The following is a 15560-nucleotide window of genomic DNA, read 5'->3' as shown; positions in this document are numbered from 1 at the left end:
CTCTTCTGCCGACTCACTCATAACAACATCATCTGCATACAAGAGCACACATATCTTATCATTACCCACATTTACACCTGCATTCATTCTCCTCAATCTAGCAGCCAGTTCCTCTGTATATAAGCTAAAGAGGGTTGGTGATAATATGCAACCCTGCCTAACTCCTCTTTCACTCTTCACCCAGTCTGTCTCTACATCTCCAAGTTTATACTTAGCTCTTGTATCCACATACATACTTCGCACTATGTTAACTATCTTTGCACTTAACCCAATCTTTTCTAGCACTCTACCTAGCATTTCTCTGTTCACCCTATCATATGCTTTCTCTATGTCTAGAAAATCTAAGTATAACTTGCTACCATCTTTCTTCTTTCTCTCAATCAATTCATTCACCACAAACATATTGTCTCCAGCTCTCCTGTCCACACGGAACCCATTCTGCTCTTCACCTAACACCAGTGTGTGGACTGTGGATCAGTAGACCAACAGTGGACATATCAGCAAGCTTGTTATTTGAAAAGAGTGTTGCTATGAAGAGTCATATTGCATGCATAGCTACTATTACAAGTTATCCTGTACTTGTATTAGTAATAATACTAGTAATGGTATAGGTAGATGCAACAATATCATAAGGCATCACAAACCTAACTATTCACTTATAAAGAGGATAAACTTTACACAACAAGTAATTAAGGCTGATATTTACGTTGCTGGAGAGGTTGAAGGGGAGAAAGACAAGGAAAGGAAAACGGATAGAAAATATAGAGTTGTTTGGTGATGGTCAAGGATTCTATAATTAAGTATATTCCTTGGTGGTGGTGGTGGTGGTAGCAGTAGTGCGACCAGGAAGAATGACTGAGTCAGACTGACTGTGATCAGGGCCGTTTCTAGCTATAGGCGGACTACGTGATTGCTTAGGATCCCCAAGCCACAAGGGGGCTCCTAGGGTCAAGGTAGGTATAGGAGAAGTAGCGTCACTCTCATAGAACGTGAAGAACCAAAATCTGAAATGAGCTTTTTTATTATGAGCTCTTGGATGTTTTTAATGTTATAAACTATTACAATAAAAAATAAGATGTCAATTTTTTTATATATCGTATGAAGCAATTGTTATTGAATAAAAAATATAAATAGAAATGTTCACGATAACTCATCCTGGACGGTGATTGGCTGGCGTCACGATAAGCTCCGCCCTTTCATCAAGCCTTGTAAGCCCCGCCCCTTTGTTCAAGCACGGTGTTTTATCACTTGTGTGGTGGTGTTTTCAACATTTTTGGCATGGTGTTGCGTGCTGTGGCTATTTGTTTAATAAAATAGAAAAACAAAAAGGAATATATAAGCTTTCATTCATTTCCAAGGACTAAGAAAAAAATGCACCAACATATAATTTGCCTCTTTAAGTGCGTGTAGTGTACACTTGATTATCTATTTTCTAGCATATAAGTATATGATGCCATATAAACAATAAATTTCACAAAAAGAATCGATGTTCTTATCATTACAGCTCCATATTTTTATTCATACTGCAGTGCAGTGTTCTATGATCACTGATTGGCTCTTATATTGGCCTGGGAAAGTGTTACTGTCGCTTTTTTTAATCCTTGAGGTTACATTTATTAATGGACTAAGTGGCATATTTCTACTCTTCAGCAAACAATCATATGTCTTAGCTCCCCGACTAGGAGTATGATCCTCTTCTGTAATCTTGAGGTCTGGTGTCCATGCTACCTTAATCTATTCATCCATCAACACATTTATTACATCCTTCATGCATTACCTTCTCATCACCCTGTCTTACCAACTCGCATGCATAACATATCTTACGATCTTACTGTATTTATCTTTATTTTTGCATATTTTTGGTTATTTGCTGTCTCAACATTGTACACTACTGGTCTTATAGTTATATGCACAAATGATATTCATAAATACATAGCATCTGGTTGACCAACTAGCTTGCTGTTCCCCATTTTCTCCAAGCAAATACTGACTTTCACAAAAAAATCTTGCCGCAGAAATCCATTTGTAGATTATGCACTGCCATCTGTCTCCAATCTTCTTTGTTCCTGCCCCTCTTTCTTACAAACCTGTAGTTTTCTCATGATTAATCCACATTTCTCTGCAAATAGCATTTCTTGGAACATCACTTCTCACACCTAGTGCACAGGACAGAGTTTGCACCCACACCTTTGACATAAGAACAGTACAAGGGCATGTACCTGTTACTGTTACCATCACCTGGTATTCCCCTTATTTCCCTCTGGCCTCTCCTCTACATTCCAATCTTTTATCTGGTAAACTTGTTAATTGCTTTTTCTTTGCTCTTTTTTTCTTTAATAATCTTCTGAAGCATATTTATTCCATTACACACCTTATTGCATGATAGTATGTGCTATTTATGCATATATAAAGAGCTACACAATCTTTTGATAATGAAAATAAGCACCAATAATTGTCTGTGGCTGAATGCTAATACGTACCATTAATTAAGGTTCAAGAAAATGACAGATGCACTTGTCTGTGTTTTCAAGACAGATTCTTGTAGAAATGAAGTTAGATGGTTGTGGCACTTCAGATTGACACAACAAATACTGTAGCTACCTACTAACAATGAATAGAGAAGAGTGTGGTATGAGCTTTTGTAAGAGACTGTAGGACAAGTATAAATGAAAATACTGGAAAATAAAAATACCATGCATTACTGATCTTATTAACACTAGCACATAAACATCCGCCACCTTCAACACAGTCAACTGGGAGGCTACAGTGTTCTTTGGCTCCTACATAGCCATTAAATGAAAAGACAATCTATAGTACTCAGTGTCCTGGCTGAGAAAATACATATATGGATATAATGGCAAAAGGTGGTCATCTGATTGGCAGGGATCAAATTAATATGTGTGAGCACTGGTAACAACATATTAAAAATAAAGATGTGTAAACAAAATATATATATAGTCTACAGGCATGTATTTCAATTTGCCTGATGAAGAAAAAAATGGTATGAGGTCTTGTGGGAAAAAAATAAATAAAATAAATGAAAAATAAAGAATTTAGTCTAGAGGAGCCTATCTGTTGCCTGCCCTGCTAGATATAATTTTTCTTGTCTAAAACAATACTACAATACATAATCAAAAACTAAATAATAACACTATATATATATTCTGCCAAATTCCCTACAATATGTGCATCAATCCCCTAAAACATAATTCCAATGACCAATTAATCTTCTAAAACTCTTTTGCTCAAACCCTATTTGAAAATACGATGTTATATACAGGGTATCCTGAGAGGAAAGTTGTATATTCTCAGAAATGACAGATAAAGCCATTCTAAGTCAGAAATATACTGTGGTCAAATGGTTTTAATGCCTTGGTTTAGACATCACAGGACATTTAAATATGATCTTACTAAGAACTAATAAGGGAACGATGGGCATAAGAGGGTAACAATTATGGTGGTTGGCATCATGAGAATGTTACTTGATTACACATTAAGGATTTCATAAATTAAAATGTAACAATTTAAGAATGAAGTGTATCACTGTAGCAAATAATTAGGTAATAACTATAGAACATAATGAATGCCATATGTTAATGATGACCAACTGGATGTTGCAGATAGCCAGTGTGCAACAACTTGGCACTGATCTACAAATATATCTAAATATCTGTAACTTCTAAATCATGGTGTTACAAGCATTTGGCCATAGAATATTTTTGATTTATAATGACTTGATCTATGAGGATATATGTATAATTTTCCTGCTGGGTCACTCTGTATATGCATATACTAACTAACATTTTATCTGATAATGTAGAGTGACCAAACACAATTACAATAAAACATATAATATGATTATTGTAAATGAAAGAGAAGCACTCTTACATAATGTTTCTGACACTTATATGGTCATACATTTCTTTTCAGATGTTTAGATAAAAATTAAGGTGGTCAGCTTTTTGTTATGAACTATCACCATCACCCACACTGTTTACCGAGGCTAGGAGAGGCACACAATTATGAAACACACTCACTTCAAAACTTTAGTTTTCAAATCTGTTGATTTCAGTCTTTGTCATGGTAGGCAAACATTTTCTGGAGCCATATATGTAAGTAGGGCTTCATGAGCAATTCCTCTGTTAACTTTATCATTAGCAGTGCTGGTGTATGCCTTTTCTTGACACACACAACTGAGCATCTGACATTCCTGGTATGGTTGGGACGGCATCCTTTAGATGGGTAAGGGGTTGGGATGAAGCAGGCACAATTCTAGTGTCTGCTTTCATCTTGGGATCAATGCTCCTTTCAAAGATAGATTTTCCCACAAGAGAAAACTGCTTTCACTTTGCTGTGCTCTACACAGCTCTTCTTTTATCTTTAATTTTATATGAGAATATGTGAAACTCAAATATACTGAAATTGAGAGAAATGTGATGGAATAACTATTAAAAATGTCAGTATGTATGTACATATGGCTTACTTCTATCCTATGATTAGGCATCTGATGATTAGGGACTATATTTATTCAGATAAACAATTTAGAAAGCTAAAACAATAATAATGTCATAACAGAAATCCAAGTCAAAGGATTCAACTCAATAACATATTATAATAATAATAATAATAATAATAATAATAATAATAATAATAATAATAATGATAAAAAAAATCCATGTATATAAACCATATTGCTAATATGTATAACCAACAGGAACAGTGGCAGAACTTTTCATACATCTGGCACATTGCATCACATCCTGAGCTGTTTAGGGTGTAATACTTGTGCTACACAAACAATATAAGATAGCTTCATATTCTTAGCTAACAGTATTTGAAAGTTCCACAGAACCAGCACTATGCCACTTGATCACCTGCCACTGACACAAATTTCATGTTTTAGCAGGAATTCATATTTATGAGATGAAAGATGATGTACAAAGAATAACCATGTAAAGCAGAAACCAATGACAAATTAGTCTCGTGCTGAAAATATTTATGTAAAAGAGTTGAGTAGCACGATTATATAAAGCAACAATTCAATTTATTACAGAAATTGTATGATATGGTGAAACCAGTGCTTGTATTGAAGGCTAATGCAGTGTAATTTTGAAAAAATAATTTGTTGAATTTTCATTGTGTAAAAAAAAAAAAAAAAAAAAATATATATATATATATATATATATATATATATATATATATATATATATATATATATATATATATATATATATATATATATCTGCCTTGGTTCAGGGTTTTTTGTACCTGTTATTGTATTTCACATGCAGCATACAGTAAAATACTGTATTGTTGCTACTTATAGCTAGAGTACTAGGTAATAAGCTCTGTGATGGGATGAGTTTGAAACAAAGGGTGTTTGGTACTTCCAGGGTAATCCCATCTATCCACTGGCCTTACAAGTTTACTTCAACTCAATAATATATGTTTATTTTAACATCAAATTTTCACCAGAACTACCTTATAATTCTAGATATACTGTATGTATATATAAAAAAATAATAATCTACATTTATACAAATTATTATAATTGTATGACCTCTTTAGTTTCAATAGCAAAACTACTAGTTATTCAAAACTTCCCATGAAAATATGAAAGAAATTAATTCTTGGACTGTTTTTTAAGACCTTGAAAATCATTGATAGAGAAAAGTTATCTATTTTTTAGAGTGAATATACAATCTTCAATGTTCTATTAAGCATCAAAACATAGAGAATAAAAAATGTATGTAGTATTTTACTGCAACTATTGAATGTCACAAACATAGCCATAACTAAGTCTGGACTGTAGAGTTAAAAATGATGCTGCTCTGATTAAAATAAATGCATTGTAAGTATTGCAAAGAATATAGCATGTAGATTTCTTTTTCTTTTTTTCATTTGTAAAAAAAAAAATATATATATATATATATATATAAATAAATAAATAAAAAAAAAATAAAAAAATAGAAATTATAAATAAATAAATAAAATAAATAAACAAAAACAATACTGATCCAAAGTTTTTGAGTGACTTGCAAATGATTAGTAATGACATTTTGGACCTTGAATTGAGAGTTAGAAGACTTAGTTATGGCCCTGGCCATATAGTTCATGAATAGATGAGATTTCAATGTTTTTAAAGGTTGTATGTGAAGGTGCCCATTGTGCTATGGGCCAATAGTCTGCACACAAAAATATATTTTTCTAACTGATACAGCAGAAAATAATATCCTTTATGAAATAACAACCTGAACATTCACAATTTCTTCTAAAGTTCCTATAGTTCTAAATCTGTTCCCTAATGAACATGACACGAGATCAAGACCATTTTCCATCACAAAAGTGACGGCATCTAATTACTACCCTCTGATTTTTCTCAATCTTTCCTACAGTGCAAGAAGAAAATTTTGAGTGTGTTTTCCTGCTTGTATACTTCCAGGTTATATTCAAGACTAATCTTTCAAGTGAATACCTCTCTAGCCTCAAGCCAATACACATAATCTCTCATGAACACATTTCTATAAAAATCAATGCACCAGCATATCTTACTTAGCAATCACACTCTCCTATGACAGCACTAATTGAATTGTGAAATCAATATTCAATTTTACTATCTAAGAGCATCTTGTTAGGTAGAAATATGTTCTCAGCATCATGAACAGACTTGTGAGGTCTACATCGGAGTATTGTTACAACACATTTTTTTAAGGTTTAAATGAAAAATTAAGCAGAAAATTAAATCTTGCAACACTATTATTCTACATTAATTAATAGAGGTTAATTCCTTAAAGTATGTGGCAGTGCTTGATCAGTCATTGTATCAGTTATGTAAAGATTAGTTTGGTCTAGCTATCAGGCAGCTGCACAGAAAATTATCTACCATCATAATTATGCACAATCCTTGCTCTTACAATAATACTCTCATCTTATCATGACATAAATTTGAATTGCTACACATATCAGGGCAATGCAATAGGACAATTACTAACTTAGACATATCTTTGCAAATCCATGTGTTTCATTCACATGTGTTCTCTTTCTACATATTCTATGGCACATGTATATCACCAGCAATTGCTGTCAGTTTCTAAGTTACCTAAGGTAGTGTGGGAAACTTTCAAAGTGGAGAGAGAGAGAGAGAGAGAGAGAGAGAGAGAGAGAGAGAGAGAGAGAGAGAGAGAGAGAGAGAGAGAGAGAGAGAGAGAGAGAGAGAGAGAGAGAGAGAGAGAGAGAGAGAATCACAATAATTCTGAAAGGTTATTTCCCACTTTTGCCCTCTCTGTGTTCCTTGCTAAATGAGGTAGTACTATGCAGAATATGCTGGTAAATTGATTATCTTTTTCTTCATAAACATTTGTTGACTGAATCTGCCTGAAGCAATCCTGATCTACTCTTCTACAATGCAGGGTGAAACAAAATCCCAATGTGTACCGCAAATGGCAAAAAGTAATGACTAATGAAAATAATTTTTAGATTTCAAACTTTTCTATACATTCACAGAGCTTACAGTTTACACTTCAGTGTCTGAAATATTTGTAATCCCTCTTCTTGAGTGATTTGTTTTAGAGTTTGTGCTGAAGAAGTTCAGAAGGATAATGATGAACACAGTCCTTTCCATTACATCAACACTCATACCTAGTTTTAGATTTATATATACATAAACTAGTTAAAAATCTAAAATGACCTGGAATCCATGAAAACAATACTGGAGACTTGTTAAAAAATATAGCCCTCATTTCAGTTCTTCATTGATGACACCATTCTGTATGTTCAGAATTTTTGAACTGTGTTAGTAATAAAATAGAGTTTAATGTGAATATAAAACCCCAAGAAGACTTAAAGGCTGAAGGGTAATCAGTGATGATGATAAAAGGAAGAGCATCATCTTGCAAAACATAATTATGAGAAAAAGTAAACCACAAGAGTATTTGCTTGTTCTCTGACACTGAGACTGACAGTGGCAGTGGTGTGGATGAAGAGCACACGAGATAAAAAAATATTTTGATTTCACTTCATCCATACACATTTTGTTGACGTTAATGGTCTGTAATTATTACTTTCCATCAAACAATGGTGCTTCACTGCTTTGGTCCAGAGCCATGAGGAGTTCTGCTCCCTGAAGGCTGTTGTTGGCTGGTGCATTGACATCAAAGTCCCGTTGAGTGAGCTCCAGCAGGGTGGGGATGGTGTCTGAGTTCATCAACAAGTAAGGGTCCTGGCGCTGGCCCAACCTGCTGCCACATCCTTCAGGATGACTGCTTGAATTTGAAGTAAGTTTGAATGCTTGCTTCAAACTTCCAGGACTTCCTGTCACTAATCTAAGTGTAGGATATAGCAGATGGGTGCTTGATTTCCCCCCAGCTGTGGTTGATAGCATTGTAGTCATTCTATCTTTGGGAAGACGAAATGCTGTAGGGAGACCCCCTCCATGAGCCTCCTTCAGTAATGCACTGTTAATTTCATTAGGGTTCTGTAACAAGAAAAGCATAGCATTAACTAATGACAATTCAAACCATCCTTAATCAAATTGCAACAATAAATACAGTGATTGCAAAAGAAAAAGATCTCAAAACAAACATATGGAAAAATAATAATTTCTGTGGACTTTTACTGGAGCTATATCTGTATGTTTCCAACATTTAATATTTGGCCAAGTCTTTTCCTACATTACCATCTGTAATAATTTCTGCATTGATTTAGCAAACCTGATAAAGTATTATTATTATTATTATTATTATCATCAATGTTGATCTTGAACTCCTTCACTGTTTACTGTAGGTCCTTAATATTACTGTGTATTGTATATCCTGTTTCATTTTTCAATATCTTCAAGGTCTTTTCTGTCAAGAAGCAACCCATCCTCTGCATTACATATATTTTATGGTCATAAAGGAATTTATTTTACCTTCTTTTTACTTGTGGGCAGGGATGCCATCAAATATACAAATATGTCAGACTGATGAGCTTCTTAAATGTGATGGTCATCTACCTGAAAGGAGTATTAAAGTATTCCTACATCTTGTCCCAACATGGGACAGACAAAACAGGGAATCTGTAATCCTCATACAATGTCTCTTTTAATCACCTCTTATTGCATGTAAGGAATGTGGAGACACATTATGCATAGGCTACACAGTAATAGAGTGGAATCACCACATTGTTACACCACTTTCACACACACACACACACACACAAAAAAAAAAAAAAAAAAAAAAAAAAAAAAAAAAAAAAAAAAAAAAAAAAAAAAATCCTGTCAATTTCCTAAAATAACAGAAAATGATTCCTTATCACATATATGCAATTATTCCTTTTCAGCATCACAGCCTTTGGAGATAAAGAACTTCCCTGTCATTTTTTTTTCATCTAAAGAATCCCACATTATCAAACTGTCATCACATTTCATGATATTCATGGAGAACTTTTGGTTGTACAGTGATCCACCTATGGGTTGCCAGACACTCATTTCACCTCGTCAGCCACAAGCTGCTTTCCTCACTGAATATAATTCTTTAGCCCTCTAATATTTCTTACAAAAATTATATCTTTTCTTTTTCCACAGCTTGAGTGACTAGTGGTTCCCTAGGACACCATAGATTCAGTACACACAAGCATGAGTGCCACATTTTTTAAGTTTGAATGCTTATTCTTCAGTACAGAACTGATTACATCATGACTATTCAACACTTCATCCTTGACAATATTGCCTGTCTTTAGTGTAATTTCCTGAGATCTGCTAGAGCCCCATTCCCCATCATCATGGCACAATACTGTAATGCCATCCATAATGCAATAAAGAGTAATTTGAGTTAGTAGGAAGCTTCCCTTGGTATTTTTAGATCCACAGTACAGCTATACATATCACAGACATTCCTTACTTTTGTAAAGTGTTAATTGGTAATTTTGGTACAGTGGAACCATGTGTGCTTTGGAGTCAGAGGGGTCTCCAAGAGCATGGGTTGGAATCCCATCCATAGTCTGAGTGTAGGTTGGGCTTCCTCACTCGGGGCAATGGTTTCCTAGTGGGTGAGCTTTGAGATAAGAGGTACCCCAAAAAGTATCCCCTTTAGCCCATAAATTCCCATGATAAAGCCCAAATGATATAATATATATATATATATATATATATATATATATATATATATATATATATATATATATATATATATATATATATATATATATATATATATATATATATATATATATATATATATATATATATATATATATATATATATATATATATATATATATATATATATATATATATATATATATATATATATATATATATATATATATATATATATATATATATATATATATATATATATATATATATATATATATATATATATATATATATATATATATATATATATATATATATGCTTTCAAAAGTTGTAAGCACTTATGAAAATACTGGATGGGAGTACTGCATCATACCTTCTTTCTGTACCAGAGCACAAGGTCAACTGATATGGAATAGAATTATATCTGGTAGTACATTTTTTGTACTAAGTAAGATTTTTTTGCTTTGTAGCCACTGTAAGATCATTTGATATTTGATTTCTTTTACAATATGATGAAACAACCATATATACTCTTTGGCTATAATATTAAAGTATATGAAAAGAAAAAAAAAAAAAAAAAAAACAAAAAAAAAAAACAAAAAAAAAAAAACATCATGAAATGGAGCTGAAAATGTTAAATCATTACCTGTTAATGACAATGATGATCTAAGAAGGTGTTAATAGCTTTAACAAGTCCCAATTTTCTGTATGTTATGTGACAAAAACGTGACATAATCAAGCATAATTTTCCTGGTACGTAGTTCATGTTACATCTTTTTTTTCCAGTAAATTACCAATGTTAAAATCTAGTAGATGTTCATATGTTTTAGTGTGTTTATGTATATAAAACATATGAGATTTAGGTGATGGAAGGATCAGGTATTTTTGATTGGTCACCTCTCTATCATGTATGGCACAAGAACAGACTGTGTTAAAACCAGATTTGAAAGGTTTATGTTAAAAGAAAACTGATGACTGTATGCCTCCATGCCAGACACTATCACCTCTATAATGCACTTGGCACACAGGGATGAGTCTCTGAAATGGAAGCAGTAGTCATTCTAAGGAAGGGGATCTTGAGAAGGAATTGGAGAGATAGGACAAAATACAGATATGAGATTGTGATCAAAGGAGCCCAATGGAGGAGATAGGATAGTAGCATAAGAAATCAAGAATGTTAAGTGTATCTTCAAGACAGTTAAGAATACAAATAGGATATTGAACCAGTTATTCTAAGTCATGGAGGATGGAAAAGCTAAATGTTACTTCACCAGGATGGTCAGTGAAGGGTGGGAAAAGCCAAAAGTGGTGGTGAACAGTGAAGTTCCCAAAAATGAAGATCTCAGCAAATTGGAATAGAGTCAAAAAGTTATGTGAGAAGTAAACACCACATATGAATCTAGTCTAAGAGTGTCTTGCAGTCATAGCCAGATGACAGAAAACTTAAAAGATTCAAGAGTGTGGGCATAGAGCAAATTAGGTCACTGTGCACATAAATAAAACATGAGGATAGAGAAAGTGGAATAGAACAGAAAAGGGATTACTGTCAGTTGCCTCAGAGATTTGTTTCAGTGAGAAAAAGATGAAATTTTGTACGAGGTAGTGTTCTACAGATTGAAAATTAGATCTTAGACTGTGAATGTTGTAGAAGTTAATGAAGAAAGAATTGAGGAGGATGTCAAAACATTGGATTGATACCAGAAGAGCAATCATTGAAACATTTGTGGTACCCAACCAAGATGGGGGACTCTGAGGCTGATATAGGAGTTGTCATAATGATTTAGAATTTTTAGTGGTGTGTATGTGTGTGTGTGTATTTACCTAGTTGTATTGTACAAGGTTCAAGCAGGGCTCATAGTGTCCTGTCTCCACATCTCCATTTATCTGGTTTTTCTTTAAAGTTATGCACACTATGTGCTGTAACAATTCCATTATCCAATGCATTCCATTTTTCCACTGTTCTGTGTCGAAAACTGTATTTTCCAATATCCTTCACACACTGCCTCATCCTGATCTTCTTTTCATGTCCTCTTGTCCTTCCACCTTTTTCTGTCAACAGCACCAGGTCTTCTTTGTCTATCTTTTCAATATCATTTACTATCTTATACATTGTTATTAGGTCTCCGCGTTCTCTTCCATCTTGTAAGGTTGGCAGTCCCATTTCCATCAGTTGTTCTTCATATGTGAGGTTCTTTAATTCCAGCACCATCTTTGTAGCAATCTTCTGTATCCTTTCCAATTTTCTAATATCCTTTTTAGAGCTTGGAGACCATACCACTGCTGCATATTCCAGCCTTGGGCGTATCATGCTTGTGATGATTTTTTTCATCATATCTTTATCCATGTAATGAAATGCCACTCTTATATTAGTCAAAATCTTATATGATAGTCCAAAATATCTTGCTTATGTGTTTATCAGGGCTCAGATATGTGTATTTACCTAGTTGTAGTTTTACAGGGCCTGGGCTTTATGCTCGTGTGGCCCTGTCTCCATATCTACACTTATCCAATCTTACTTTAAAAGTATGCACACTCGTTGCAGACACTACTTCTTCATTTAAACTGTTCCACGTCTCAATACATCTTTGCGGGAAACTATATTTTTTAACATCTCTCAGACATCTTCCTTTTCTCAGCTTTTTACTATGCGATCTTGTGCTTCGAATGTCATATTCTTCTCTCAGGATCAGTTTCTCATTATCCACTTGGTCCATTCCGTTGATCAATTTAAAAACTTGTATCAGGTCTCCTCTCTCCCCTTCTTTGTTCCAGGGTTGGTAGATCCATAGCCTTTAGTCTCTCCTCATATGTCATCCCTTCAAATTCTGGAACCATTCTTGTAGCCATTTTTTGTAGTCTCTCCAATTTCCTTATGTGTTTCTTTTTAAAAGGGGTCCACACTACTCCTGCATATTCCAATCTGGGTCTTATTAAAGTACTTATCAATTTCTTCATCATTTCTTTGTCCATGTGGTGAAATGCTACTCCAATATTCCTTAGCAAATTATATGTTTCTCTAAAAATTCTATCAATATGGCTTACTGGTTGATTGTTTTCTTCCATCGTCACTCCTAAGTCCTTTTCCTTTTTTACTTTCTCCAGTTCTACTCCATCTCCCATCTTATAGATTCCCACGGGTCGTCTTTCACTCTTTCCCATTTCCATGACATGGCTTTTGTTCACATTGAATTCCATTTCCCACTTTTTGCTCCATTCCCATATCTTATTTAGGTCTTCTTGCAGTATTTCACAATCATCTTTTTGCTTTATAACTCTGCACAGTTTCATATCATCTGCAAACAGATTTATGTAGCTGTTCACTCCTTCTGGCATGTCGTTAATATAAATGAGGAAAAGTATTGGTGTCAATACTGACCCTTGTGGCACTCCGCTTTCTACTGCTCTCCACTTGGACTTCATATCTTTAACTACCGTCCTTATTTCTCTCCCCCTCAAATAATTTTTTATCCATCTCAATCTGTGTGTGTGTGTGTGTGTGTTATTCATCACTGTTGCCTGCTGGTCACCCAGCCAGTCTTTCCCCTATGGAAAGAGCTCAGAGCTCATACTGACCAATTTTCAGGTAGGACAGAGACCAAATCACACATCACATACTCTGGGAAACCAAGGCCACAACCCCTTGAGTTATATCCCATACCTATTTACTGCTAGGTGAACAGAGGCTACACATTAAGAGGCTTGCCCATTTGCCTTGCCACTCCCGGGACTTGAACCAGGGCCCTCTCAGTTGAGACGAGCGCACTAACCACTACACTACGCAATATGTGTGTTTCACTGTTTGATCTGCTGCAGTCTCTGACGAGACAGCCAGACGTTACCCTACGGAATGAGCTCAGAGCTCATTATTTCCGATCTTCGGATAGGCCTGAGACCAGGCACACACCACACACCGGGACAACAAGGTCACAACTCTTCGATTTACATCCCGTACCTACTCACTGCTTGGTGAACAGGGCTACGTGAGGAGACACACCCAAATATCTCCACCCGGCGGGGAATCGAACCCGGTCCTCTGGCTTGAAGCCAGCGCTCTAACCACTGAGCTACGGGTGTGTGTGTGTGTGTGTGTGTGTGTGTGTGTGTGTGTGTGTGTGTGTGTGTGTGTGTGTGTGTGTGTGTGTGTGTGTGTGTGTGTGTGTGTGTGTGTGTGTGTGTTGTGTGTGTGTGTGTGTTGTGTATTTACCTAATTTTATTTACCTAGTTGTATTGTACAGAGTTCAAGTGGGGCTCATAGTGTCCTGTCTCCATTTATCCACTTTTCTTTAAAGTTATACATATTATGTTCTGTAACAACTTCATCACTCAATGCATTCCACTTTTCAACTGTTCCATGAGGAAAACTGCATTTTCAAAAATCCTTCACACACTGCCTCATTCTAATCTTCTTTACATGTCCACTTGTCCTTCCAGCTTCTTCTGTCACTAGCACTAGGTCTTCCTTGTCTGTCTTTTCAATGCCATTTACTATTTTATATATTGTTATCAAGTCTCCTCGTCTCTTCCATCTTGCAAGGTTGGCAGTCACATTTCCATCAGCCTTTCTTCATATGTTAGGTCCTTTAGTTCCAGCACCATCTTTGTAGCTATCTTCTGGATCTGTTTTAATCTTCTTATATCTTTTTTCAAGCTCGGTGACTACACCACTGCTGCATATTCCAACTCTGGATGTATCTTGCTCATAATTTTTTTCATCATATCATTGTCCATGTATGGAAATGCCACTCTAATATTAGTTAACATTTTATATGCTAATCCAAATATCTTATGCATTTTTTGGGGTTCAGATTTTCCTGTATAACCACTGCTAGATCTTTTTCCTCTTTAGTCTTTATTATTTGTTCCTCTCCTATCAGATAGTTCTACAGCAGTCTTCTCTTACTCTTTCCTAATTCCATTATGTGACATTTCTTGGCAATGAACTCCACTTCTTACTCCACTTGTAAATTTTGTTTATATCTTCCCGCAGCAGCAAACATTCCTCTCAGGTTTTGATTACTCTTAGCAATTTTGCAAAATCAGCAAACAAACTAATGTAACTGGTTACCCCATTTTGTATGTCATTTACATATAACTGAACACAGTGTGTGTGTGTTCACCACGGTCGTCTGCTGGTCATCAAGCCAGTCTTCCCCATTACGGAGCGAGCTCAGAGCTCATAGACCGATCTTCGGCTAGGACTGAGACCACAACACACACTCCACACACCGGGAAAGCGAGGCCACAACCCCTCAAGTTACATCCCGTACCTAATTACTGCTAGGTGAACAAGGGCTACACATTAAGAGGCTTGTCAATTTGCCTCGCTGCTTCCCGGGACTTGAACCCGATCCTCTCGATTGTGAGTCGAGTGTGTTAACCACTACACTACGCAGTGTGTGTGTGTGTGTGTGTGTATTTACTTAGTTGTATTGTACAGGGTCTGAGCGGGGCTCATGGTATCCTGTTTTCATGTCTCCATTTATC

The 15560-nt window shown here is 35.2% G+C and overlaps 1 protein-coding gene across 10 annotated transcripts in view; it reads right to left on the bottom strand.

The window, feature by feature from the left end:
* Positions 1 to 6057: 6057 nt before the first annotated feature.
* Positions 6058 to 15560, bottom strand: part of LOC123515165 (protein similar-like) — a 352568-nt gene continuing 343065 nt past the window's right edge. For all 10 annotated transcript variants that reach the window (XM_045273663.1, XM_045273664.1, XM_045273658.1 and 7 more), the window contains one exon: positions 6058 to 8473. In XM_045273663.1, the coding sequence (XP_045129598.1) occupies positions 8057 to 8473 (417 nt within the window). In that variant the 3' untranslated portion in view covers positions 6058 to 8056. The remainder of the gene's footprint in view (positions 8474 to 15560) is intronic.

This window comes from Portunus trituberculatus, chromosome 38, assembly GCF_017591435.1.
Source record: "Portunus trituberculatus isolate SZX2019 chromosome 38, ASM1759143v1, whole genome shotgun sequence".
Taxonomy (NCBI): Eukaryota; Metazoa; Arthropoda; class Malacostraca; order Decapoda; family Portunidae; genus Portunus; species Portunus trituberculatus.
This window is presented reverse-complemented; position numbering and strand designations above follow the sequence as displayed.